This window comes from Oryzias latipes, chromosome 19 (genome assembly GCF_002234675.1).
Source record: "Oryzias latipes chromosome 19, ASM223467v1".
NCBI classification, from domain to species: Eukaryota; Metazoa; Chordata; class Actinopteri; order Beloniformes; family Adrianichthyidae; genus Oryzias; species Oryzias latipes.
The window spans coordinates 1,701,152-1,726,567 of record NC_019877.2 but is presented as its reverse complement, the minus strand read 5'-3'; the positions used below and the strand labels follow the sequence as shown (position 1 = coordinate 1,726,567).

General features: G+C 45.3%; 3 protein-coding genes across 3 annotated transcripts in view; all 3 read left to right on the top strand.

Annotated features, from left to right (window-relative positions):
* The first annotated feature begins 504 nt into the window (after positions 1–504).
* Positions 505–4,931, top strand: LOC101163237 (growth/differentiation factor 2-like). The gene is made up of 2 exons (XM_004086812.3): positions 505–2,556; positions 2,727–4,931. Exons 1-2 carry the CDS (start codon positions 2,217–2,219, stop codon positions 3,632–3,634), a joined length of 1,248 nt encoding a protein of 415 aa, XP_004086860.1. The 5' UTR covers positions 505–2,216; the 3' UTR covers positions 3,635–4,931.
* A 3,415-nt stretch (positions 4,932–8,346) lies between these two features.
* rbp3 (retinol binding protein 3) lies at positions 8,347–12,455 on the top strand. Its single transcript, XM_004086799.4, has 4 exons — positions 8,347–9,713; positions 9,899–10,089; positions 10,195–10,337; positions 11,767–12,455. Exons 1-4 carry the CDS (start codon positions 8,529–8,531, stop codon positions 12,102–12,104), a joined length of 1,857 nt encoding a protein of 618 aa, XP_004086847.1. The 5' UTR covers positions 8,347–8,528; the 3' UTR covers positions 12,105–12,455.
* Positions 12,456–13,545: 1,090 nt separating this feature from the next.
* LOC101163475 (anthrax toxin receptor 1-like) overlaps positions 13,546–25,416 on the top strand; it is a 33,147-nt gene continuing 21,276 nt past the window's right edge. The window contains exons 1-11 of the mRNA XM_023949465.1: positions 13,546–13,972; positions 22,045–22,116; positions 22,526–22,597; positions 22,672–22,753; positions 22,834–22,864; positions 22,942–23,015; positions 23,089–23,157; positions 23,245–23,325; positions 24,492–24,552; positions 24,742–24,840; positions 24,944–25,013. Of these exons, the coding sequence (XP_023805233.1) occupies positions 13,839–13,972; positions 22,045–22,116; positions 22,526–22,597; positions 22,672–22,753; positions 22,834–22,864; positions 22,942–23,015; positions 23,089–23,157; positions 23,245–23,325; positions 24,492–24,552; positions 24,742–24,840; positions 24,944–25,013 (845 nt within the window). The 5' untranslated portion in view covers positions 13,546–13,838. The remainder of the gene's footprint in view (positions 13,973–22,044; positions 22,117–22,525; positions 22,598–22,671; positions 22,754–22,833; positions 22,865–22,941; positions 23,016–23,088; positions 23,158–23,244; positions 23,326–24,491; positions 24,553–24,741; positions 24,841–24,943; positions 25,014–25,416) is intronic.

Here is a 25,416-nt window from a genome sequence, read left to right as displayed (position 1 = left end):
AAACTAAAAATGATGCAGTTGATGCGTATTTAACATTGTTTACGCGCAATTGTTACGCAAATCTCACGTATTTGTGCGGGATTTTCGCGAGACTTTCCACGCATGAACCACCGATGTCTACATTTATGGTGCACATGTCACGTTCAACTTACATAAGTGACTCACGAATCACAAATGAGTTGCATATAAACAGAGCAATGATCACGCACGGTCAGTGTATTGTGTGATGGTTGACCTTTCACCCCTCCAGCAGTCTCCTGCTCCGGGGGTTTTTTGGACGGAGCGTGATCAACCTGCAGATGTTACCTTCTTTTAAACCTTTACCTGAAGGCCCTGGAGGTTTGAGGGACAAGCAGACAGTTGCTGCTGCTAATCCGGGCAGATTATTCGTCTAGTACTAATAATACTAGAGGAAAGGGCGACTTTGATCAATATTTTCTCAAATAAGAAAAAGCTTCACAGAGAAGCATCAGGAAGTGAGGATAAACCATCAGTTCATCATTGATATTTGAAATGAAGAAGAAGCAAAAATTGTGCAGAAAATTATATTTCCCTGTCATTTACTGATCTCCAGTTAAGGTGCTGGGAAGGAGAGACTATTTTGTTATTTTGTGGTTCTATTCGATTTTTAAAAAACGATGACATCACGGCGGGAGGAACCATCAAAAAATCTCTAAAGGGGCTAAAAATATACATATTTCAAAATCCACTGATGACAGCAAAACATGTGTTGGTGATGTACAAAGGAAGTTTTAAAATATTATGGGATGGCCACAGGACCTATAGCTTGGTGGCTATTTTGAGACAAAATTTTGTGATTTTAACATTTTCCCACAATATGTGAACAAAAAGCTTCTGCTTTTACAGAATTTCCCACACATTACATCCACAGCCACAGCTGAAGTCTCATTGACCTTTGACATCGGGTGGAGGTTGCCATCTTAAATAGAAAAAATGAAAGATAAAAATCAGCTTTAGTACCTTAAAGTCCACAGAGCTAAATCAGGGTGGAGAACAGGCATGAGATCATCAGAGGGGTATTCAGAATCCAGCCGAGAGTCGGGGCAGGCGCCAGGCAAACAGAGTCAGAAACAGGGTCAGGACACCGAAGGTCAGGTCCAAATATAATGCTGAGAGTCAGGTGTGCGGCATCCAGGAAGTGTGTGCTGGGGTTGCTGGGAACTGTAGTGTGGATAGAACTCTGGGGGCGCTCCCGCCGGTGACCAGAGGGGGAGACAGAGCTCTGACTTCTGACAGACTTCTCCTTAGGATTTAAATCTAGGCCTCCTAACTCCTCCAGCATCATTGGAAGAAAACGTTGGCTTTTAAGTTTGTAGATCTGGAATGGCGTTAGCTTGGCGAGCTCATTAACTGTAGCACGCACGTTTTTTGACAGGAAAATTCAGAAAATTTAACACATAAATGGTTGGTTCGAGCTGAACGAATTATAGAGATCGTAGGATATGAACGTTTTAGGAATGTGGGCGTGGTTAACAAAAAACCTCAGCATGCAAAGAAAACCCGGAAGATTCTTCAAGAAACGACTTTGGTTCGTCACCCGCAGGACACCAAAAAATAATTTTGAAAACAGTTTTGCAGGAGCAGAGGGGTTGAGTGATCGGGGCAGCAAGGGTTAGGGAGTTGCCCCTTTGGGTTTTTCAAGTCTACTAACTTTTTGTTTCTTCTTCCTTTACACATTTACTTTCTTTATTTGCCCATTTCTCCCGTCTGGTCCTATTTCTGCTCAGTTTTTTGGCCTCCTCTGTTCTCATTCATGCACTCGTCCTTCCTGCCTTGCATTTTACCTTCTCCCCATCGTGATTTCACCTCACTTCTGTGGTCCATCCATCCCAGATCTTCTGCAGTGCTCTGTCCTCCGGCGCCTCCTCTTCCTCATTGGTGCTGAAGCTGGGAAAAGAAGCGTCTGCTCCTCACTAACCTCACATCCTGCAGGTCGTCCCTCATTAATGTGGCTGAATGTTTATAGTGTCTTCATTAGCAGCCGTCCCAACGATAACAGGGCTTCAGAAAAGCCGTCCGCTCTGCTGATAAGGACGGCCGAGCTTCTATTTTGGTTGACGCGAGTCGCCCTGTTTACTCTGGGAGCATGGGAGAGGACACCAGGATCATTCTGGCACCCTCTTCGTTTTCAAACTTAACACAAAAAGTCTGTTTTAACCTGAGAAGTCGCGCCGGTTCTCAGTCTGCTCCCCAAGATGACGACCTCCAGAAGCTTTCTGTTCCAGCTGCGCTTGAGTCTGGCGCTCGCCATCGGCTCCTGCCTCTGTAAGCCTCTCGGTAACAGCATCCCCGGCGACGCACCGCGGGACGCGACGCTGCAGGACGTCCTGGACGAAGAAGACACAGAGTCCAGAATGGAGAACCTTCTGGAAACCTTGAAGGAGGGTTTCCTGAGGCAGCTGAACCTGTCAGAGGTTCCTCAGGAGAACTTCAAGGTCTCGCCCCCCCAGTTCATGGTGGAGCTGTACAACAAGTATGCCTCAGACAGACTGGCTGCTCCCCAATCTGATGTCATACGGAGCTTTACGGTTCAAGGTAGGAGAAAAGTCTCAGGGAGGGAGGGAAGTACATCGTCTGCAGCTGTGATCTGAAATGAGTTCCCTTAAAGTCATTTAATGAAAATATGTTGGATGTTCTTCTGAAGGGATGGATTGCTTTGGTTTTCCTCAAACGTCTCATCTGATCTTCTGTCACGTCTGCAACAGAAATCCCTGTGAGTGAGGCCAACAGCTCCAGGTCCAAGCACCGGCTGCAGTTCAGCGTCAGCATCCCCGGACACGAAAAGATCACCACTGCCGAGCTGCAGCTCCTCTTCCTCCCAGACGGAAGGTCAAAGGTCGCCTCACAGAGCTCCAAAGCCACCGTCAAGGTCTACCAGGCCGCCGCCGCCGCCACCGACAGCAGCAGCTCGCGGGCTCAGCTGCTGCTGGGCAAAGAGACTGTGGACCGGAGGAGCACGTGGGTGACGTTTGACGTGACCACAGCCGTTCAGAGGTGGGTTCGATCGGGACGGGGGGCCACTTTCTTCGATGTGGTGGTGGAGAGGAGGGGCTGCGGCGCCCTTCCCAGCGCAGCCAGCTGCCTCAATATGAGCCTGTCGGTCGGAGACAACACCTCGGCTGCTTTGATAGTCTTCACAGACGACCTGGGGAACAGGAGGAGGAAGAAGAGCGAGGAACTACGAGAAATGATTCTCCACGAGGAAGAAACTCTGCTGCACTCGGGCGCCACCTGGTACAGAGGGAGCCAGGTCCCAAACGCTCAGGCCCCACGGCGGCTCAAACGGAAGGCCGAGCGGCAATACTGCAGCAGGAGCTCGCTCAAGGTCAACTTCAAGGACATCGGCTGGGACAGCTGGATCGTGGCGCCGCCGGAGTACGACGCCTTCGAATGCCGAGGCCTCTGCTACTACCCGCTGACGGACGAGTCCACGCCGTCCAAGCACGCCCTCATCCAAACGCTGATGAACATCCGGGATCCCCGGAGGGCCAGCATGGCGTGCTGCGTGCCCATCAAGCTGGACCCCATCACCGTCATGTACCAGGAGAACGGCCGGCTCACCATCAGATACCTGTACGAGGAGATGAAGGTGGCAGAATGTGGATGCAGGTAGCCAGGAGGAGCAGCGAGAAGAGGAAGCATAAATCCACCAAAATCTATGATGGGGGGGGGGTCCAATAAAACTGTTAGGGTCGATTCTTCCTGATGAAACTCAACGCAAATAATAAATAAAGACATAAAAACGTCAGAATTGGAACAAACTGACTTGAAATCTAAAAAAATAATTTGAAATAAAAAAACTTAAACAGGAATTTGTTTATTTTAGCATTTTACGGATTAAAACAAACTTATTTTCTGGTCTACAAGGCGCCTAATAATCCGGAGCGCCTTAGATACGGCTTCATTCTGGTTGCGTTTACTGATGTTGAAGCGATCTTGAGATGCTGTCTCTGTCAAAATGATTGATCGGATGTTATTGTGATGACGCCACCGAACGTGTAGCGCTGTCAGACTGTTTTTAACGTGTTGCAAAGAAGGTTGGGAGTTTCGGGTATTGTGAACACGCTAACATGGCGTAGCACGTTCTGCAAACTTTTCGTCTCTTTTATAAGGAAAAGGCCACAAAAGAGGAACTTTCTGAAGTCAGAATCCCTTTGAGGAAAGAGCATCAGAGTTTAGGTCACACACGGTGGTGGAAGTATGATGGTCAGGGGTTATTTAACAGTGGTGGAAATCGGGTTTGTTTACTTTATCAGAAAATATCCTGCTTCAAATTTCCAGGGAGGATCTTGTGAGCTTGAGTTACAGAATAAATAAAAAAGGAGACAGAGAGATGCTTCTGCCTGACTGTAAACAGACCAGAAATGGTAGAAAACCCAACCCTACGGCTAAATAAAACAACGTTTGGCAGGATTCTTTTTCATTAAACAGATATTTTGGTACATCTGGTCTTTCCCTGTCATTTTCCACAGATTTGGGGGATTTTAGATGCACATCAGTTTAAAAATTAGAATATTCCTTGTCACTTTTCCCATAATTGAACTGCTGTGTGAAACGTGATGAATTCTCCTTTTACAAATGTAAAGTTAAAGTGTTTAACTTAAAAAAAGTAAAAATGTATTTTTACAAGTGAAGTAAATTAGTGATTTGTTAAAAAAAACATTTTAATTTTTCTTTTTGTTTTTGCTTTAATCTCACATGAAAATATTCTTTCTTTTTCTTTCTGTTGATGTTATTTATTCTGTATTTGATCAATAATCTTCACTTGAAGTGGTCGAGTATAAATAGTTCTAACTAGAAGTTAGGAACCCGATAATATTAACTTTGTGAGAATTCAAAAAGTAAAGAATAACGGGTGGAATTATATCAATTCACTTCCCTTTTCCAACAATTAAACTTTTTTACACCAACTTCCCATTTAATGGATTCATTGTGTCATTTATTACATCTATAGGTACATAAATGTTTATTTATGATTCTGTAATCATAATGGCGTCGTTCACACCTGATGTTTGGATGTAAACGGAGACGTTTCTTCTTTTGCTTTGATACTTTTATACATCCTATAGACGTGCAGCTTATTGGTTTGTCTTTTTTAGTATTTTTTGCTTTGATTGGTTGAAATAAATGAATTCCAGGTCAAATGTTGATGCCTGTTTCATGCAGGTCAGGAGCAGAGAAACTGAGATTCAGGCTCCTAAAGCTTAGATGTTTAGAACGAATCGGTTTGGTCCAGAAATGACAAAACAGATGTTTAGTTTTTCTTTTCACAGAAAATGTCTGAAGTCAATGACACTGGCTTATCGGAGCTGAACCCTCAACCCCAAAAAAGGGGGCCCATCACTCCCACGCCCACTTCGAGACTCAGGGAGAGAAAAACAACACACGTGTATTCATGTTTTCTGAAAACAGACGGTTTAGATGAAGCACAAAAAGAGAAATTACAAGACTGACAAATGTGAATAATCTGTGAAAATAAACGCTTTTTTTTTTTTTTAACAAACCTGGATAAATGCCAAGACGAGCGCCGTGGCTCCATGATGGGGATGCTTCAGCTACATTTAAAGAAAAAGAGTAAATGATTGGTTTAAACACCTGCAGCAAACGTCAGAGTGTTGGTCTGTGTCCAGACATTTCAACAAAACTGAAAAACCGGATCAGCTGCTCAGATGAACAACTTTCTTGTCAAATCCATCATGTTTTTAAACCTCAGCATGCTTAAAAAAAATGGAGAAGCTACAAGCGGACATGCAGAAAAGCAGCTTTCCTGTGTTTGCTGTTAGTATGTTGTGTTCGAGGGTTTGGTGAAGCGTTGGAGTTTTAGGCTTTCAAAACAAGTAAATGTCAGAATCCTGTTTACTTCATTCCAATTGCAGGTCTTAAAGCATATATGGTTAATATTTGCTGTTCGTTGGATCACATTTAAAAACTAATATGACACTTTTAAAAAATATATATATATCAATAGAAGAGAAAATCTGTTAGAATGAAGTGAAGCGATGGGGAAAAAATAAATGTACAAATAAAGCAATTAGGTCCAAACCCCCTGCATGTCATAGAAATGCGTGGGGTGAAGTATGAAGTCGTTTAATTTCATTTCTTCACAGGAAATGAGCCAAAAATGATGAATCTCATCCATTTCTGACCCATTTTTTCCCTCATGGGGTCACGGGTATGGCGTTTCATGGCTGCCATAAAGTGAAAGGGCGTAAAGACAACTGAGCGGGTGTAGTCGTAAAATGCGGGGTCGCTCGGTTAGAATTGCGCCTTTGAAAGGTTCGCTCACTCAGTTCCTGAATACGCCCGCTCTGCCCGCTCACACGGGGCTGCCGGAGTCTGACCCGGCCCCTGCTGGGCGAAGGCAGGGTGGTTGTGCAAAATAAAAGTTTGCTTTTTAAAAAGCTGAAGCTCCAGCAGACCTGTGAGAGTCCTGACCCGCTCGGAGGAAGGCGTCCAGCCCACATCCAGGTGTCCGTCCTTCAGCACAAACCCAGTCCTCCCAGATCGACTGAATCTGGGGATTCAACCAAACTTCTGCCCCCGTGACCAAGATCTGAGCCGCCAGCAGAACAAATGTCACCCAGAGAGGCGACTGAGGACAGAATGTCACCAAACTCCTGATCATCTGAAGGTTTCTTTTAGGGATCTAGAAGTTCACATGTTTTGGAGTAAAGTCCATATGATGTTGGAAGTTTCTATTTTAATGAAACAGTTTTTTGTTCTGGATTTCAAAACTCAACAACTTGCAAGTTGGCTTAGAGAGAGAGAGCGAGAGAGAGAGAGCTGTGTTACATAAAGTTTTGCGTTAAAAGTGAAGATTCTCGGAGTGATAAAGCATCCTGCTGCAACAAAGCTGGGAAAGAAGACGAAAACCTGCAGAAACATATAATCTAAAAAGTATTTAAAGTGGACAACAATCCAAGCAACATCCAGAAAATGGCTCCACTTCTCAGTTTTTGGCTCAAATCAGATCCTGCTTGTGTTTTAAGACGGCTTTGGTGCATTTCCACAGACTGTGTGATTAAATCGCCCACAGAGTGACCCAGACACGACCCCTGAGGCCTTCAGGGCTGCTTTTCAGAGCACGTCCAAAGTACAGCCATGCGAGGAGGAAAGTGGAGGGGAAAGTTTGCTGTGCATCCTCCATCATCAGAAAGTTACCACAAGAACATGTTAAAATCACCCTTTTCACCCGAGTGGATCATTACAAAACTCGGCTGCAGGCCTTTTAACTGGAACCAGAAAGAAGGAGCACATGACTCCAGCTTTGAATTCTGTGCGGCGGCTCCCAGTCAGCTTCAGGAATGATTATAAGGTTCTTTTATTAGTTTATAAAAGTTTACCTGGAATTGGCCCTTCATTTTTAGCAGATTTGCTGTTAGTGTGTGACCCTCTCCTCCCAGAGCCCTCAGGTCTGCCGGTGGTCCCAAAGATCTGAAGAACAACCCACGGCGAGGCCTCATTTCAGCGCCGTGGGCGTGAGGACTTCATCCACTGTGGAGGCTTTTAAGAAAATACTTCTTTTTAGTAAAACTTTACATAGTTTTTAAATGTTTTCCGTTAATTTAATAAATCTTATAAACAGTTCGTTCGATTTATTTTGATTGTACTGGTGATGTGTAAGTGATGTGTAAGTCAACAGCACAGCTGTTGACTTTAAAGATGTTTATCCCTTGTGCTATCCTATGAGGTCCAGATGACCCCACCCTCACAATGACGTGTTCTCCCTACCATGACAAAGGTGGATAAAGGTGGAAAGATTTCATGTAATCCATGGACACCAGTGAAGATCACAAATCCTTGAAGAAAAAAGGTTCAGAGCACTGTCTAGTGGGTCTAGATGACCCAACTCCCAATGTTAAAGTGCCTAGGATAGCACAAGGGTTACAGATGGGAGTTTTGATGCTGTTGGTATCACATTCTACCAGCAGGGGGAGTCAGCACCAAATGAACCCAACAGTCACCTCTTTCCTTTGTGAATTTTGATGGTTGTGTTGGTTTTAAAGGACAACTATTTAGCTAAAATAGCCATCCTAACCGCTAAATCACTACATTTTTATACAAATCTATGTTGTTTTTTTCTTGTGATTTTGTCTTAAAATCATACTTTAAATGAGTTTCAATGGGCCAGGAGTTTTCTGAAATGAGTCCACAGTCGGGTGATTTTCCCGCCACGCCTGACCTTTTCTGGATATTTCTTCATTATGTAAGCGACCCCCCCCCCCCCCCCCCCCCAGCCAGGCAGCTTTTAATGGCTGTACAGACGGTTCTGGGTGGATTTAAGAGCCGAATATTTGCTCACGCCTTCCTGCTACCACATTACCAGGTTGTTGTTGTCTAACAAAAGAATTTCTGTAAAGCGATTAAAGGTTTATTGCGCAGTAAATCCTCTTACAAGCGTGTTAACAGAGAGCTTCACGCTAAAATGCTGCCATTTGCCAAAGAATCTCTGAAGACGGAGGCTCTGCTGACTTCCACTTTCACCGCCTCGTAAAGCAGAAAATAGAATGGCAAAGACTCTATTTCTGGTGGCATCTCTGCTGGTTTTGGGGAATGTCGTCTTCCTACACGCCTCCTTTCCCCCCAGCCTCATCACAGATCTGGCCAAAATTGTCATGGACAATTACTGCTCCCCGGAGAAGTTGTCGGGCATGAAGGAGGACATCGCAACAGCGGGTGCAAACACGGACGTCCTCAACATCCCGGACGGCGAGGCGCTGGCCAAGGTTCTAACCGATGGAGTTCAGACCACAGTCAGCGATCCACGCCTGAGGGTCTCTTACGAGCCCAACTATGTCCCCGTGGTGCCACCGCAGTTGCCCCCAGAGCAGCTGATCGCCGTCCTGCAGACCTCCATCAAGCTGGACATCTTGGAAGGAAACATCGGGTACCTGAGGATCGACAGCATCATCGGAGAGGAGGTCGCTGAGAAGGTCGGCCCTTTGCTTCTGGAGCTGGTGTGGAGTAAGATCCTGCCCACCTCTGCCCTGATCTTCGACCTGCGCTACACCAGCAGCGGTGACATCACAGGCATCCCGTACATCATTTCCTACCTGACAGACGCCAAATCGGAGATTCACATCGACACCATTTACGACCGACCTCTGAACACCACCACCAAGCTGCTCTCCATGCAGTCCACCCTGGGGCAGACGTACGGGGGCACCAAGCCCCTGCTTGTCCTCACCAGCAAGAACACGAAGGACATCGCAGAAGATGTGGCCTACTGCCTGAAGAACCTGAAGAGAGCTACCATCGTGGGCGAGAAGACCGCCGGGGGGTCTGCAAAAATCAAGAAGTTCAGAGTGGGAGACACTGACTTTTACGTGACGCTGCCAACCGCAAAGTCCATCAACCCCATCACCGGCTCTTCTTGGGAGGTGACGGGTGTGAAGCCCAATGTGGAAGTCAACGCAGAGGAAGCCCTCGCCACCGCCCTCAAGATCATCAACCTCCGACTCCAAGTTCCAGCCATCATTGAGGAGTCAGCCACGCTGGTTGCCAACAACTATGCCTTTGAAAGCACCGCGGCGGACGTGGCAGAGAAGCTGAAGGGCCACCTGGCCAACGGGGACTACAACATGGTGGTGTCCAAAGAGAGTCTGGAGGCGAAACTGTCCGCCGACCTGCAGAGTCTCTCCGGAGACAAGAGCCTGACGGTCAGCAGCAACACCGGAGCCCCCCCACCAATGGTACAACCCACTACAAACTCAAACTGTCTCCGTTTTTTATCCCAATGCATTTTCATTTACCAAATTTCTGTTTCCAAATAATGAAAGCATCACTTTTTGTCAATTTTAGAATAAAAAACTAACTTTTAACCACAAAAAACTGTTGTAATGGTTGAAATGCTGCTTTGGTTCTGCCGTCTCTGCAGGAATACACCCCAGAGATGTACATCGAGCTGATCAAAATCTCCTTCCACACCGACGTCTTTGAAAACAACATCGGGTATCTGCGCTTTGACATGTTCGGAGACTTTGAGGAGGTCAAGGCCATAGCTCAGGTCATTGTCGAGCACGTCTGGAACAAAGTGCTCCACACGGACGCCATGATCATCGACCTCAGGTGGGATGACACCCTCAGAGCCTGTGTGTCAGATTGACCTCAAACGGACTTTTAAGATTGGGTTTCAAACTTTTCTTTCAATCTTTTCTGCTCCTGAATTTTCAGGAACAACGTCGGGGGGCCAACAACGGCCATCGCCGGCTTCTGCTCTTACTTCTTTGATGGAGACAAGCAGATTCTGCTGGACAAGCTCTACGACCGGTCCACCGGGACCACCACGGACCTCCTGACCCTCGGAGAGCTCACAGGTGGGAAGGAGAAAACACTCATTTTCTAAAATTAGCACCAAAACATGTGATTTCTTTTTGGTAACAAGCATTTTTTTTAGCATTAAACTTCAGCTGCACCTCCTCCAGCCTTTAGCCTCCATCACACAGACTTCAGTTCAGTCAAAACCATCGACTGTATCTGAGGACTGGATCGGGAAAGTTGGACTTCACCCTCAGAAAATGGTTCATCCCGGGTCCAGACAAATGAAGTCGATTCAGTCACCAATTCTTTGCCATGTGGACGCCTTTGCCAATCAGAAGTGAGCTTGCTTGAAGGCCACACCCCTACCACTCAGTGGAATCTGTCAATCAAATGTTGGACCTGGCATCTGATTGATCAGTTTATAACTTGAAAAACTTGAACTGCAGAAAAAAATCGTGGGGGAAAATTTGGTTATCAAGAAGAAAAAATGGTATCAGGTCAAAAGTGGGTCTTGTGACCAATAGAATGACAGAGGAACAGCTGATCATTTCTTTATTGAAGTCTATGGGATTTTGGCTTCTTGGAGCCACTTCCTGTTTGGAACGCCAGGGGGCGGGGTCACTCAGTCCAGTTTTCATAGACAGACAATGGTTAAAGCCAACAGTCGGGAGCTTTTGAACACAGACTGCGGGTAAAACCCTGACTGTTCCAACTCTTACATTCAGTGATTCAGTTAGAGAAACATAAAGGGTCACCAAAAGTGTTAAAAACAACACAAACATAAGGTTTTGATGACCAAAGTTTTAGGCTGTGTCATTGTTGTAGCTGCTGGCAGCATTTTCTCAGCAGCGTCTCTGATTGGGTTTCAGAAATAATGTCTAAGATGATGGCGTGCAGGTCACAGAATTAGAAAACCTCAGAAATAAGCGTCTGTCAAAGCGTTCTCACTCAGGGGTCGGAATCAAACTGTGAGCTTTTTGTAAAGTCGTTCAACTGGGCCGTCACTTCAAACAAAAAAACACTGGAGTTGTTTGAATCTAACCAACATCTAATCCGTGTTTTTAACATGTCAATTGGAGGACATTCATAAAGAGAATTACGCTTGGAATGGAAGATCATGTAAACAGAGATCTCTCAGGAACGGGGAAGGGAAGAGGGGCGGGGTTGCTACGTGCCAATGGTCCCACCGACAGCTGAGAAGTACATTTCTGATGAACGACCGTTGCTCTGGAGAAACTATGCCCTAGAAAACGACACCGTTTTTTCAAAAACAGCATAAAATGTAATTAAAAGATCAGATTTGACGTTAAAGTCATGAATAAAATGATCAGGAACTGGATTTTGTTTCAGAACTGCAGGAAAACTATGTAATATGTCATTTGAGCTCTGGTTATTCCTGTGGCTTGACTTCATTTGTTGGGTTTTTTATGATTTTTATCGAGCTTGAGGCTCTTTACACCGTCAAACATCTCTTCTCCTCTGCAGGTGAGAGGTACGGCTCCAAGAAGAGCCTCATCATCCTGGCCAGCAGAGCCACCGCCGGGGCGGCAGAGGAGTTCGTTTACATCATGAAGAGGCTGGGCCGGGCCATGATCGTTGGAGAAACCACCGCCGGCGCTTCCCATCCGCCCAAGGTCTTCCAAGTGGGCGAGAGCGACATCTTCCTCAGCATCCCCACGGTCCACTCGGACACCTCGGCCGGGCCCGGCTGGGAGGGTGCCGGCGTGGCCCCTCACATCCCCGTCGCCGCTGGTGCTGCCCTGGAGACCGCCAAGGCCATCCTGAACAAGCACATTGGCGGCCAGCAGCACGCCGCGTCCTGAGAGGATGTTTTTTGCCTTTGAAGCTGGTTTAGGAGGAGAACTGTAACGTGTAACTAATAAGTAGACCCCTGAAGAGTAGCCAGTCGGTAGGGAAAAAGGCTCAACTGTACTTTTTCTGTAGACGTCTAAGAACATCTGAGCTTAGTGAGAACAAGCGAGCAGCTTTTCATGTTTCAACTTCTGTAAATGTCTTTAGTCAGTCCGAACGCTCCGAACCGAAGCTCCGGGGCTGCTTATAAACCACCTGATAGTTGGGGGGGGGGGGGCATTTCCAGTTGTTTTAATGTGGATCTTCTTTGCTTGAACGAGTTCCTGTTGTGGGACACAATTAAAGACAACACAAGTACACAACCCTGTTGGTTTTTGTGTTTTTGTAAAAGCAACAAACAAAAAAAAACTTTTTTCTAAACTTTTCCAACATTTCTGGACAAAGTTTGCTTTCAGGAAGTCACAGTCCCACTTATATCACTTTTTAATCTGTATTCAAAGCGTAGACTTTTAATTCTGATCATGTTACTTTTAGCCAAAATCAAAAGCGTGTCATTTTCTAAGACATAGTTTCTGCAGAGCGCCAGGAGTTCATAAAAAATTCCCCTCTGAGTTGGACCATTGGGGCGGAGCAACCCCGCCCCCCTTTCCCTCCCCATTGCTAAGAGCTCGGAGCATGGAATTTAAATATTTATTACATCACAAATTTCATGAGAAAAATGTTAAATCACCGTCTTTTTCATCACAGTGGGTTTCTAATGATGGACGAACTGATGTCTGAATCCTTTCTGTCTCAGTTTCTTTCCCATCACTCGACACAAGACACACAGCCAGAAGCTAAAGGCATCTTTTTGATGACGGAACTGAAAGAATGTTATATCGTTTATTACATTTCAGAGAACAGAAGGCAACTTAAGAAAGCGAAGGATTGTTTTATTTAATTCCTCAAAGGATCCAAGTCCTGCTGTTTTATTACCCCCTTTCTAAATCAGGCACGTCCTCCACTGTTGCTGTGGCTACTGTCGCCATGGCCACCGGCCCATAAATCAGTCAGTTCACCCCCCAAAATGTGACCAAACGTGGGGTGCAAGCCCACATCCTGACACCACCACCACCATGCATGCTATTGGTTTATTATCCTATTATGTCAGAAAACTATGACCTATAATCTTAGAAAAGCTCAGTAAAGCTTTGCTGCACAAAGACATGCAAACAAAAGTATAAAAACTGCACGTTCTGTCTGTTAGGAACTGGTTTTGAATCAATTGGTGGTGCAAAGTCTGATGGGATGTTCTGATTAAAGTCCATTAAACATCATTTTCAACTCCTCTGAGATACGCCGTAGTTTTGAAAAAGTGTCAGAACTTTAGGGATTGATGGAGTTCAGCCTGCATGCGCTCCTCTGCCGCGTGAGGGAGGCGCACATCTGGCTTTTTTCTCCTCCTCAGGATGAAACCTGAAACCTGCACCAGTTCAGTCAAAGCTCCCGGATCCTCAGAGCCCGACAGACGCTGTTCTGCAGCAACATTCTGCCTTTCCCTCGCAGGCGCTCAAAGCCGGGCTTTGTTTCAACGTTCTTCCCCCTTTCAGCCCCGTCCGAGGAGCAGCAGGACCGCCGACCGGACTCTGACAGCCTCCTGTCCCGGTTCTCCTCGCTTCATCACCGCAGGAACGTCACGCGGATGTAGGAACTTTTTGGATGATCACTTCTCAGTCCGAACTCTGCGTCCTCGAGGCCCCACAAACATGCGCTTCTTCCTGGCTTTGTCTGGATTATTTTTGCTCTTCTCTCCTGGGGGAGCCGAGCCGGAGCCGCGGGCGGATGGGGAGGAGGAGAGCTCCTGTCAGGGCGCCTTTGACCTCTACTTTGTCCTGGATAAGTAAGTGAAACCTTCTTCTCTGAAAACCAGCAGGAAAAAAGCAAATGAAGTTTCAACTTTTACTGAAGTTGCTGCAAACAGATTTTTTTTTCTTTATTTCATTGTAAAAGAAAACATTTATTTTAAAAAAAAGTGAGATGAGCAAGAGACTTTAACTCGAACTGAAGCTTTTATTCCTGATTGAACTTAAAAAAAGGGTTCAATGCAGCAACGATGGTCAGCTTATCCCGTTCCTAATGATTGTGGTTTCATATGACGTCATGCAGCCATGTAGGAACAGGAAGAGGCTTCACCAAACTGCTCCCACAAGTGGAACTGTCCAAAAATCTCTCCGTCTGCTGAAGCGTTTAGAGTCGGCTTCACTGGAACTGTATGGGGCCTGAGGCTAGCTAACCCCATACCATGAACCTACCTCCCATCAAGCCTCTCAGGCTAACTCTGTTCTGAAACCACCAATTTCAGACCAAAAAGAAGAAAACGTGGTTCCTATCTCATATCAGAACCCAGAGGTGGCGTTCCTGACTTGAGTTGAAAGCCACACAAGCATTTTTGCAGAAAGTTGGAGAACTTTCATCTGCTGTCGCTTCCAATCGCTTTCACTTTGTCAGAAAACCACCGACATGCACAGACAAACCCAGAGAATAACTCGGCCTGGACCGCGCCACTTGGGCTGGATGTGATCCCAGCCGTCATCATCTGTAACCTCCATGAGGTCTTTTTAGAAACCGCACCGTCTGGATGCTCCATCAACGTCTCTCTGCTCGCCATGAACTCTTTGGAAAGTTCAGCTCCTGCAGTCGTTTTTGTGGAGCATAACAAAAGTACTTCAGGAATTAGACAGTACCATTACCATTTACTAATTACTTTTTTAACTCTACCTTAATCCTGGACTGAAGGATCAGGAAGGTAATTAGAAGACACTATTTTTCTAAAAGTCCCTGTTTGGAGGGCTAAACGTAGGAGCGGGGGGGGGGGGGGGGGAGGTTGGCGTCAAAGAATTTGGATTGTTTTCACAATTCTACTTTCTTTTCTCACCTTCAAAAAAAATGTTTCTCCCCCGCCACAAACTCAAAAGTTTACCAACATTTGCACCCACTTAGTATCCGGTGATAAAAGAATTCTGGTCATGGTGAAATATGATGACATCACAAAATGATGACATCACAAAATAATGACATCACAGTGGCGGAAATTCTCAAAAAAAATGAAGGGGACCAGGATCCACTTTGGGGCTAAAACTTCCCTAATGAAACCAAAACACACGTGTCGAGGATATCCAAAGGAAATCCTGAAATTATTATGGGATAGCCACGGGGCCTTTTTGTGAAAAAGTGAGAAAAGTTGGATATTTTCACATTTTTTTGCACAATATTGGGAAACAAAACTTCAGTTTGAGCAATCTTCATGAAAATTCACACACACGTTGCCAGGTAACGTCAAAAAACCATTAAACCATTAAAGTTTCATTGACCTTTGACCTTGAGAAGAGGGCGCCATCTTGAGTTTTCCAAACACACACAAAACAAAAAAAACCCACAAATTCAAACTCCTAGCGATTTCGATCTATTACCTCCTAACAAAAATTCAAAAATTCGACCCGTTTTTTCAAAACCAGACAAGCAAAAAAATAAAAAGGTTGCTATGGAGATAAACCAACAGAAAAGCCAGCATTTTGGAAGAATGTCAGCTCTGACCAGGACGGCAGAGGCAGCCGCTCAGCCAGGGAGGACAGGTCAAAGGGTCGTGTGTGGGTAGATGCTGAGGCCTCACAACGGCATGAACGTCTGTGCGGTTCTTCTTCTGCGTTTTTTTATCGAGTGTGGATGACGCAGGCCCGGAGGCAGAGATGCTCAGTTCACGCTCCGCTCTTTTCGCAGGCGAAGACAAACTGCAGCATCTTCTTCCAGGTTTTCAGATCAACTTTTTCTTCCAACGTTTTTTCACAAATTTAAACCTTTTCGAGAGGAAACCGACTTTCTTTTAGATCCCACTTCTGTTGAAACTCTTTTTTTGTTCAGCCTCTTGTTTCCCCTCTCAAACGCCCACGTCGGAAAAGGCTGTGGTTTGGTGACATGTTTGAGCTGGACTTCCACAGCTGGGGAGGAATTAAACATCAGCAAAAACCAAAAGGAACTTCTGGATTTTCTTTATCTTCTCAGATCCAAAGCAGGATCTGAGAAGAAGCTAACTTCATTCTGTAAATAAACACTCTTAAGTTCTCTAGATGTTCAGAAAAGAAAAAGACAGTTGGTTGAGGTTCCACAGCTCCTGTCTGTAAATCTCAATGTAATCTACCTCTAATCCAAATCCCGCAGGTTTACTAGAACGTCAGGACGGTTGTCGTTAATGGAGAATCGCCTATTTGGAAGATTGTTTTATTTTCCGTCTCTCAGCGAGAAGAACCAATCGACTCGGGATGATTACACCCAGATTCCTGCGTCAGCTCTTCTGCGTGTCCCTCACACGGCTGGAGTCAAGCAAGAAAAAACAGGGAGGAGGAGGAGGAAGAGGAGGGGGGGGCACAGGAAACAACAGCATTTATGGAACATGTGGTCATGATTTTCAGGGGAAAATGTTGCACGTTCACCTTTAGAGGACTGAGCCCGGAGGAGGAGAAGACATTTTCACCAAGGCCCTCCTCCTGCAGGTCTTTAGTGCATTCGATTTTCTGGTGGGGGGGGGTAAGAAATCGCGGAGCTGCTCCACAGATGTGGAGGTTTGATCTGAGGGGGTAAACACTGACAAAGCTGCAGCAAACAAACACTTCAGATGTTATAATCAGCCCGGCGGCGTGCTGCGGCGCTCGTTCTGGACGGGTGACTAACAAGACGTCGTTTGTGGACTTCAAACACGAGGAAGCTGGTTAGGCAGACGTCTGGGCTCTCCCGTGAGACGGTTTATGGGACGCGGCCCCCTTCGTCCCTTTGGACGGCCCCCAAGCATCATTTCCAGAGACAGAATGCAGACGGTTGTGTCTGCAGGTTCCAGAGGAACTGACCCCCCCAATCCTGAACACAGCCAGAAAACATCTGTGATGAGACCAGGAGTTTTCAGTTGAAAAGGTCGGACTGAAGCGGCAAATATGGGTGGATGAAGGCATCAGGAGTTTGGAATGAGATCATGCTTCAGCTCATAAAGTTGCTGACAGAAGTTTTTCTCTTCCAGCGTTGAGAAGGTGACGTCATGACGCGGCTCAGACTCGCTGGAGGGGCCGATCAGGCTGTGGGAGCCGAGGCCAGGAAAACCTGAACGTCATAGACTTTAAAGAAAAGATTCATGAAAACCCACCCCAGAGAAAAAAACGGTGTTTTGAACGTCTTCTTGAGCCGTTCTTCTGATGATACAGTTCATATATATATATATATAGACAATTAAGCTTAAAATTACATTTGAGAGTATTTATTTATTCAACTCCTTGGGAATAAGGAGCAGAAGAAAAAAAACGCCTTCCTGCTCTGCTCCATTCTGATCATCCACCTGCAGACCAACAGATCCATGAACGTCTTTGTTTTCCTGGTCTGAGCTGGAATCTGGATCAGAACCGGACGGCTGCACAGATCTGATGCTGCTGCCATTTCTGTTACACCGCTAATGTTAGGTTTTGGGGTGTGAGGGGCTGTAAGCTAGCAGGAGAGCATGTAAAACAGATGGATAGTGGGAAATGCAGGCAGGCCTACTCCACCCAAACACTGGTGGGTGGGGGTGAATTTTTAATGAACTCCTGCCGCTCTACAGAAACGACGTCCTAGAAAACGACACAGATTTTTGATATGGGCTAAAAATGGTAAAATCCTGATTAAAAGAGCACAGATTAAAAGATGATCAGAGGGGGACTTTAAAATGAGGTTCTGATCCATCTTAGAAATAAAACCCAAATCAATATTTTCAGATAAGCGTTTGGACCGGAAACTTTCAGAAGTTTGGTAGAAATGCAGTTTTTAAGCCTCTACTATTGTGTATCTATTAACTAACAGGAAACCTGAATGTAGAAACAGAAATGTGGATGTTTGGTTCTTCAGACAGTCGGGACGGTTTTAAAACTTTGGTGGTTCCACGGTTTTGTCACAATTAAATGGTTCGGATCCAATACCGTTAACATGATTATAAAGCAGTTTTGTGATTAGAGATTCAGTCTGACAACAAAGGAAAGAGAATTATTTCTGGAATTTAGGACCTCGGAAAACCGCAGTGAGACTCATCTTCCACACATGAAGAACGCTGGAACAATGGAGAACCTTCCGACATGAAGAACAACCAGAACTCATCGTTAAAGAAGCAGAAGTCAGAAAAACCTGAAAGTTCTACGTGACTCAGGTGGGAATTCCTGATCCAACATGGTTCTATTGAACGACAAGCACTGCTGATCAACAAGAACACAGAGGAACATCTGGACATGTCTGATAAGAGGAGGCCCTTCCCAGGAGAGCATCCAAAAACACTAAATAGTAGTCTGACATGGTGGTGGGAGTGTGATGATGTGGGCTTGCTTAACTGATTAAACCAGAAAATTTTGCAAAACAAACTAACTTTAGAGGTTTAGTCAATCCATCTTTGTTGTCTCACTTTAAAATTATCCCATTGATATAAATAAAATCCAAACTGAGCCCCCAACAAGGGCAGTGAGGATCAGATCTGTGGCTGAAACGATGAGAAGATGCACACTTCAGATCTGTCTGAGGTCTGAAAACAAACCCATCCTGCTGGAACCAGCAGAGGAAAACATCCCTCCTGATGTTTCTTTCCCTGTTGGGGGAGAGATGCTGTCTGGATTCAGGCCGTCCTCATCCAGACGAGTCAGCAGAAAACCCAAAGAAAGAGCAGCTGCTCTAACAAAAAGAACCCTGAGAAGGTCTGAGCGACGACCCGACCCGCATTTAAGGACAGAAAGGTTCCAGGAAATCTCTTCTTCTTCTTCTTCTTATTCTTTGTGAAAACATGGTTGAAGCAACTGGCTTCAGGCTTCACCTTCTGCAGTGGCAGACGGACCCCCAGGACGCTTCATTGCTCTGCCCCCCCTCCCTGTCCGACCATCTGAGAGCAGCAGAGCTTTTTCCCACATTCAGCGGCGGGCTGTGACCATGTGGAGGAAAACAGACTTCACCTAAACTGCTCTGTGACATAAAGAACCTTTTAAGAACATAAACAATAAAAAAACGAGTTTTTCTACAAGAATATTAAAATACTACTAATTGATTATTTAAAACTGATAATAAGTTTATTTTTTTAATTCATCCTTTCACAATAAAAGTCTGTTTTTTCCCTATTTTTTGGCAGTTATTATCAAGATAGATTATAAAAGGTAAAAATTACCTGCAAACATTAGCATTTAATAGTTTATGTAAAGTTCTACTTCCATCATCTTTTTTTAATCTATTTTGCGGTGACTCTATTATTGTTTTTTGAAGCTTAAATCCAAAACTCCAAACTCTTCTTTTGAAGGAGGATCTTCATGAAGTGGTTCAGTTGATCCTTCATCCCATAATCTGCTCTCCTGGGGTCCAGACCCCCCCATCGACCACTGCAGACTACTGACTGAACTCCTTTTGGCAGCTGGAGGAGTTTGTCAATCATACCAAATGTGAAAAGGTGGGGCTTCTGGGAATTCTGGTTTTTGGTGGATTTAAAGCATTTTTTTCTGAGGCAGTCAGGAGGAAACAGACCAAAATAGGTGGACGTGGACAAACAGCTACAGTTGCATTTTTTTTTTGTCATCAGCAGGTTTTTCTTTGAGCCTTACCACTGGATATTGTCTCAAATATCACCTGACCTGCGGTTTTCAGCTGAAACCCCTCTTTTCTTTTCTGGATGGCCTCTCATGGCTGTGGGGCTCTTGTGAGTCACCTCACCCCCCTCCCCCCCAACCTCCCCCCTTCCACTTCAAACCTCCAACTGCAGAACCTCAGCGCTGCAGCTCGGCAAATCAGATCAGGGGATTGTGGGAGGAATCCGACGGTTTCATCATGAACGGCGGCCACTTCCTTTCCCAACATTGTTTGGACAGGTGAGGAGAAACTGCAAGCGAGGCTTCGGTCCCACGGCTGCAGGCCACCTCAGACCCTCCAAACGGCTCCAACGCAAACAAGAACCGGTGCGGTTCTGAGACAAAGAGGGGGCACCTCACAAACCAGACAGAGGCGTCCTCAGATTCACCTCATCTTAGAAAAACACTCCGAAAAGATGGACGCTGCAAAGCTGCAGCCTCCTCCAGACTCGCAGCTCCCGCTTCCCTCATCTGTTGCTATAATGGAACAAATTGCACAAGATGTTGGCAGCTGTTGTTCCTGTGTGTGTGTGTGCGTGTGTGTGTGTGTGTGTGCGTGTGTGTGTGCGTGCGTGTGTGTGTGTGCGTGCGTGCGCGCTCTCAGCCCTTTTGTGAGTCTTTCTGTTTGCGCTGCACATTTCCTGAGGCTGAACGCTCTCCTCCTCTTCCCAGAGGTTTTTTTTTTTTTTTGTCATGAGCTTGTAAGGTCTTCGTCTGCGCCGCTGCAGCGTCAGCCACTTCTCCACAGTCAGAAGAACCAAACGTTCTGACGATGTCCTTGTGTCTTTGGGATTGATCAAAGCTAAAATATACACAAAACTGAACGTACGGTCGAGTCTGGGAGACTTAGGCGGTTCGCCGCTTCACTTTCCTGTTTTCTGCTCTTTGAATTTTTTAGAAACAAACTCAGATAAACAACATTTTACCAAATAAAATCCAGAATATTCAGAAAATCAAGATTTTCGTTGAGGGGTTTTCCACCGGAAACATCTTGCTCAGGTCGTCTAACACCATCTCAGACAGTTTTAAGTCCAGACTTTGACCAGAAAACTCCAGAACCGTATTCCAACTTCTTTTAGATCCATTCAGAGGCGGACTTGCTGGTTTGTTTGGATCGTCATGCCCAGATAGTTATTCTCCACCAAGTTCCTCAGGTCCTGAAGCTGCTAAACCCACACCATCACACTGCCACCTCCATGCTGGACATTCTTTCAGCTAGCTTCTTTTATTGAGCTTCTGTGTAAACTACATTGTTTTTGCTCTGTGGAGTTCTTATACGTCCCTGAGGATCTCGGCTTTGGACACAAAAGCTTCAAATGTAAAATAGATGAAGAACACAATGATTTTAAAAAGGAAAACATGTTTCCAAAAAGACTGCAAATTCCAAAAATGAACTGAGGAGAAAGTCTGAAATCTGTGGTTCAGGAGAACATTTCAGTATCAAAGTTCTCAGAGGAAACATGGAGGACCTCTTTCACAGGGTTTTTATTGAAAAGGTTTTGATGTTAGAAATCGCTCTGGTGTCCTGAAGGCAGTGAAACGGCATCATGGCGTCTTTGTGAAAACCAAACGTGTTTCTGTCTCCGTTTGATTCTTGTGCCGCTCCTTCAGGGATGCTGACGGCCGGAGCCTCATTTGGCTCCTAAAATCTGTCAGACAGGGAAAAGATGACATGCACAGCATATCTGAAATACTTCATGGTGTTTGTTATGTCTGGACCTCTTTGTGGCGTTCAGGGCTGCTGACGCGCTGAGAAGAGAAGCTCAAGGTGGGAACGGGGATACCAGTCCAGTCCCACTCTGGTTTTTCTGCATCCAACTGACTCGGAGCAACGTTTGCTTGTTCTTACTGGTATTTGAAAGTCGTCCTTCGGCGTTAGCAAACTGACTGTGGACTGGTCAGACTGGGACTCCTGCCCCCCTCCGTTAAGACTCACACCTAATAAAATTTCCCCAGACACACAAAGCCAGCTGAGGAAGTGACTGGGTTTTATTGAAGTCATCTCAGAGGGGGGGTTGCTTACTCAGCCTCCAGGGTCTCATTCGGCTCCCGAGAGGGGGTGGAAGTGTTCTCCAGACCTGAGCACCCGCCTCTTTTGCTTCACTGTGCTGAGAAACATGCTGGAAATCCTGATCTTCATGTCTGATATGAGTTAACACTGAAGATCTGGAGACCGTGTGGCTCCACTGTCACATATCATCCTCATATTTATAAAGACAGAAACCGTTAGCATAAATGATCTTTGATCCTGAACGACCTCTCACTGTCTTCCTCCTGGTTCTTTGCTGAATCGTCTGTCTCTGGTCCTCAGGTCTGGCAGCGTCATCGGTCACTGGGACGAAATCAACGACTTTGTGGAGAATTTAGCCGAGAAGTTTAAAAGGTACAAAAAAAAACATCATTTAACCAAAAAAAAGGTAAACTAGAAAAGCTAAAGCATCTTTTCCTGTAGGAAGAACTGCACCTGTGAAGCTCCAGCGGCTTATCTATGTAGCCTGGATCTCTGCTTTCTTATTTTTCACACTTTTGGATGTTTGCAGTTTTTCTGCTTCCATTTACTGAAATGTTTCTGCACGTATCACCTTGAAGCACTAAAAAAGAATTAATAAACATATATACTAAAATAATTTAAAAGAATACTGAAGAATTTTTAATAAAATAAAAATTTAACACATTTGTAGCTAAAGTCACTTAAAATATTTTTACTTCTTTGCATAATTTTAGTTTGTTTAAAAACTGCTGGGATGTTTGGAAGCAGTTTTAAAAATGTTTTTTTTTCTTTATTCCTTCAGTCCCATGCTGAGGATGTCCTTCATCACGTTCTCCTCCAGGGCTTCTACAATCATGAAACTGACAGAAAACAGGTTGGTTCTAACATGGAAGGTCAGAACATCTGAAGGCTCTTTGTCGTCCTAAAAACACGTTCATTTCTCCTCAGAGAGAAGATCAGGAAGGGTCTGAACGCTTTGAGGAAGGAGAAGCCTGGAGGGGACACCTTCATGGACCTTGGGTTTCAAAGCGTAGGTGTTGCTCCTCAGGTTTTCCCGCTTGAATATTTAACCTGATGCTGACAAAAGAACCTGTGTTCTGTCATTTAAAGGCAAATGAGCAGATCAGAAAGGAAAACTTTGGTAAGAATCCTCCATAGTTGAAACGTTTTTCAGGAAACAGAGGAAGCAGCAGCTCATTGTGGTTTTGTTTTTTCCAGGCACAGCCAGCGTGATCATCGCTTTGACAGACGGAGAGCTTCTGGAGAACCACCTCATCAAGGCGCAGCAGCAGGTAGGACGTTCTCCTTCAGGATGTTCTGACTGTCTTTGGGAGCAGACTGGGTTCAGCCCCTTTGTTCCTCCAGGCAGAGGAGGCCCGGTCTCTGGGAGCGACCGTGTACTGCGTCGGCGTGAAGGACTTCAATGAGACGCAGGTGAAGAAAAGTCCGAAACCGCCACGGGAACCGCCCCAGACCCTCGTTTTTGCTTCATATCTTCCCTTTTTTCTGTCCCTTCTGCAGCTGGCCACCATCGCAGACACCATCGAGCACGTGTTTCCTGTGTTGGGGGGTTTCCATGCCCTAGGGGGGGTCATTGATTCGGTAACTTCTCCTCCGAACACATCGGCCTTTCAGACTGAACACGAGAGCCGTTTGCTCTCAAACATGAGCTCACAAACTGGGAAACAGCAGATCTGAAAGAAAATGTGTGTCTAAATCAGTAAATAAGGTAAACTGTTCTGAGGTTGAAACGCCTTTTAAAAAATGAGCCACCGTGACCCCTAAAAGAGTGACACATGTGCTGCACAAGACAAGAAGTTACAAATCTAAAGTAGAAGACATTTTGCCTTCTAATAAGGGAAAAATCTGCCAATGGAGATAGTAGAATCTGTCTTGGTAAGATTTCTTTGGTTGTATTTAGACTGGACACATTTGGTTCGCTTGAAGTTCAGCACAATAACCTCAGTGAACGCCTCGCAGCACGGCTCCGCTGTACCAAAGTAGAAAGTGTTAAACCTGACGTCGAAGAATTGAACTATCCCGACGAAGATCGCAAAGCTTCTTTCTCTCATTTAATCATAAATCCTGGCCAATGACTGAACAGATCTTTAGTCACATGGTTTTGTTTACAAGCTTTAATTCCAAATAGGAATCTCTGGTAGACGGTAGTCTGAATACAGACCAAACGCAACGTTCAGGACTCGATCTGGACCTAATCAAGCGGACTTGATATTTCCAGTCTCAATAAACCCTTAAAATAAGCTGTGATGTCATATCCTTTAAAAGACAAAAATGCGCTACAAACACTTTGGCCAAATCTGAATTCTTCTCTCTACCCCTCCAGTTTAAGGGGCATTAGGAGGGCTACGGTTGTCCCAATGAGCCCTTACACACTTCAAGATAAAACTGTCGAACCTATATGGAAATTATGAGTAAAAACTTGTTTCATCAAAGATATGCCTTAAAATAAAATGGTTGGGATTAAATGACTCAGCGAGATTTATCGTCTATAAAAATTGCTGCAAAGTAACCAATAAATTAGTTTTATCTCATATCAAGTGTAAAAATATATTCATCTAAACAAAACTAGTTTGTGTTTTTGTAATTTATTTGTTTAGTTCCTAAATAGTCACATGCAGCAGGATCTTCTAATGACTTCACGTCAACACGGCTCCAGAAATGGCGTTTAAGTGATGGGTCAGAGAAACATGTCGGCGTTAGTTCTGATCTCAGAATGTTCCGGTAACAGTCGGGCCTCTGCTTTCCAGATCATTAAGAAGTCCTGCATCGAGATCCTGGCAGCAGAGCCCTCCAGCGTGTGTGCAGGAGGTGGGCATCTCTGAAAACACTCACCCACACGTCTGCACCTCCTCAGGTTGCTCCCAGAGCAGGAGGGGCTCCTGGAGCAGAGTTTCAGGGCCTATGAGATGAAACCACAGCGAGAGGGAAGCTGCAGTTTGAGGAAAATAGATGTTTGTTGTGTCAAAAATGGGGAAAATGTGCGTGTTGTTTTTTTAGAGTCTTTCCAAGTGGTGGTGAGGGGGAATGGATTTTTCCACGCCAGGAACATCAACCAGGTGCTCTGCAGCTTCAAAATCAACGACACCGTCACAGTCAGTGAGTAAATCTGTCAGTGAAGACCTGCCTCACTGTCGGCGTGTGCGTTAGAAAGCTGCATCCTCAGGACATCAAAACACCTGACAGTCTGTTGACCCTCCAGATGAAAAGCCAGCCGGCGTGGAGAACACCTTCTTGCTGTGTCCAGCTCCTGTCGTCGATGAAGTCGGAAAGTAAGTCTCCTTTCAACTTCATTTCAGGTCCATATTTCAAAGTGGGCTGCACAGATCCCATCCCTCTGGAACATGTGTTCACTTTCAGAACCTGTGGGGAAAAGCTGCCATACATCAGCCGCTTTTATGATCCGAGGCCGCATTCCTTTTCCCCCCTAAATCCCAGCACAGGCAGGCCAGATCCAAGGCCCTCTGTGGCCGTGCCAGCTCCTGTAGCATTGAGGTTTCATGCATTTGTCCTGAATTAGAGCGGGGCAGTAAAAACAAGGGCAGATGCTTTTCTGTTGACAGAACAGATCCAAAATTCACAAAAGCAAGGCTAGAAACTGAGACTCCTCCTCCAAGTCCAGCCGGTAACAGAAGCTGCCCATAGAATATTTGGATGATTAAATTACACTTTTAT

Bases quoted from the DNA above. Each gene is read 5' to 3' on its own strand.
- rbp3 (XM_004086799.4), top strand. From the start codon at position 8,529: ATGGCAAAGACTCTATTTCTGGTGGCATCTCTGCTGGTTTTGGGGAAT. The intron at 10,090-10,194 runs GTGGGATGACAC...CTGAATTTTCAG, and splicing joins GCCATGATCATCGACCTCAG to GAACAACGTCGGGGGGCCAA. The intron at 10,338-11,766 runs GTGGGAAGGAGA...TCTCCTCTGCAG, and splicing joins GACCCTCGGAGAGCTCACAG to GTGAGAGGTACGGCTCCAAG.
- LOC101163237 (XM_004086812.3), top strand. From the start codon at position 2,217: ATGACGACCTCCAGAAGCTTTCTGTTCCAGCTGCGCTTGAGTCTGGCG. The intron at 2,557-2,726 runs GTAGGAGAAAAG...CGTCTGCAACAG, and splicing joins ACGGAGCTTTACGGTTCAAG to AAATCCCTGTGAGTGAGGCC.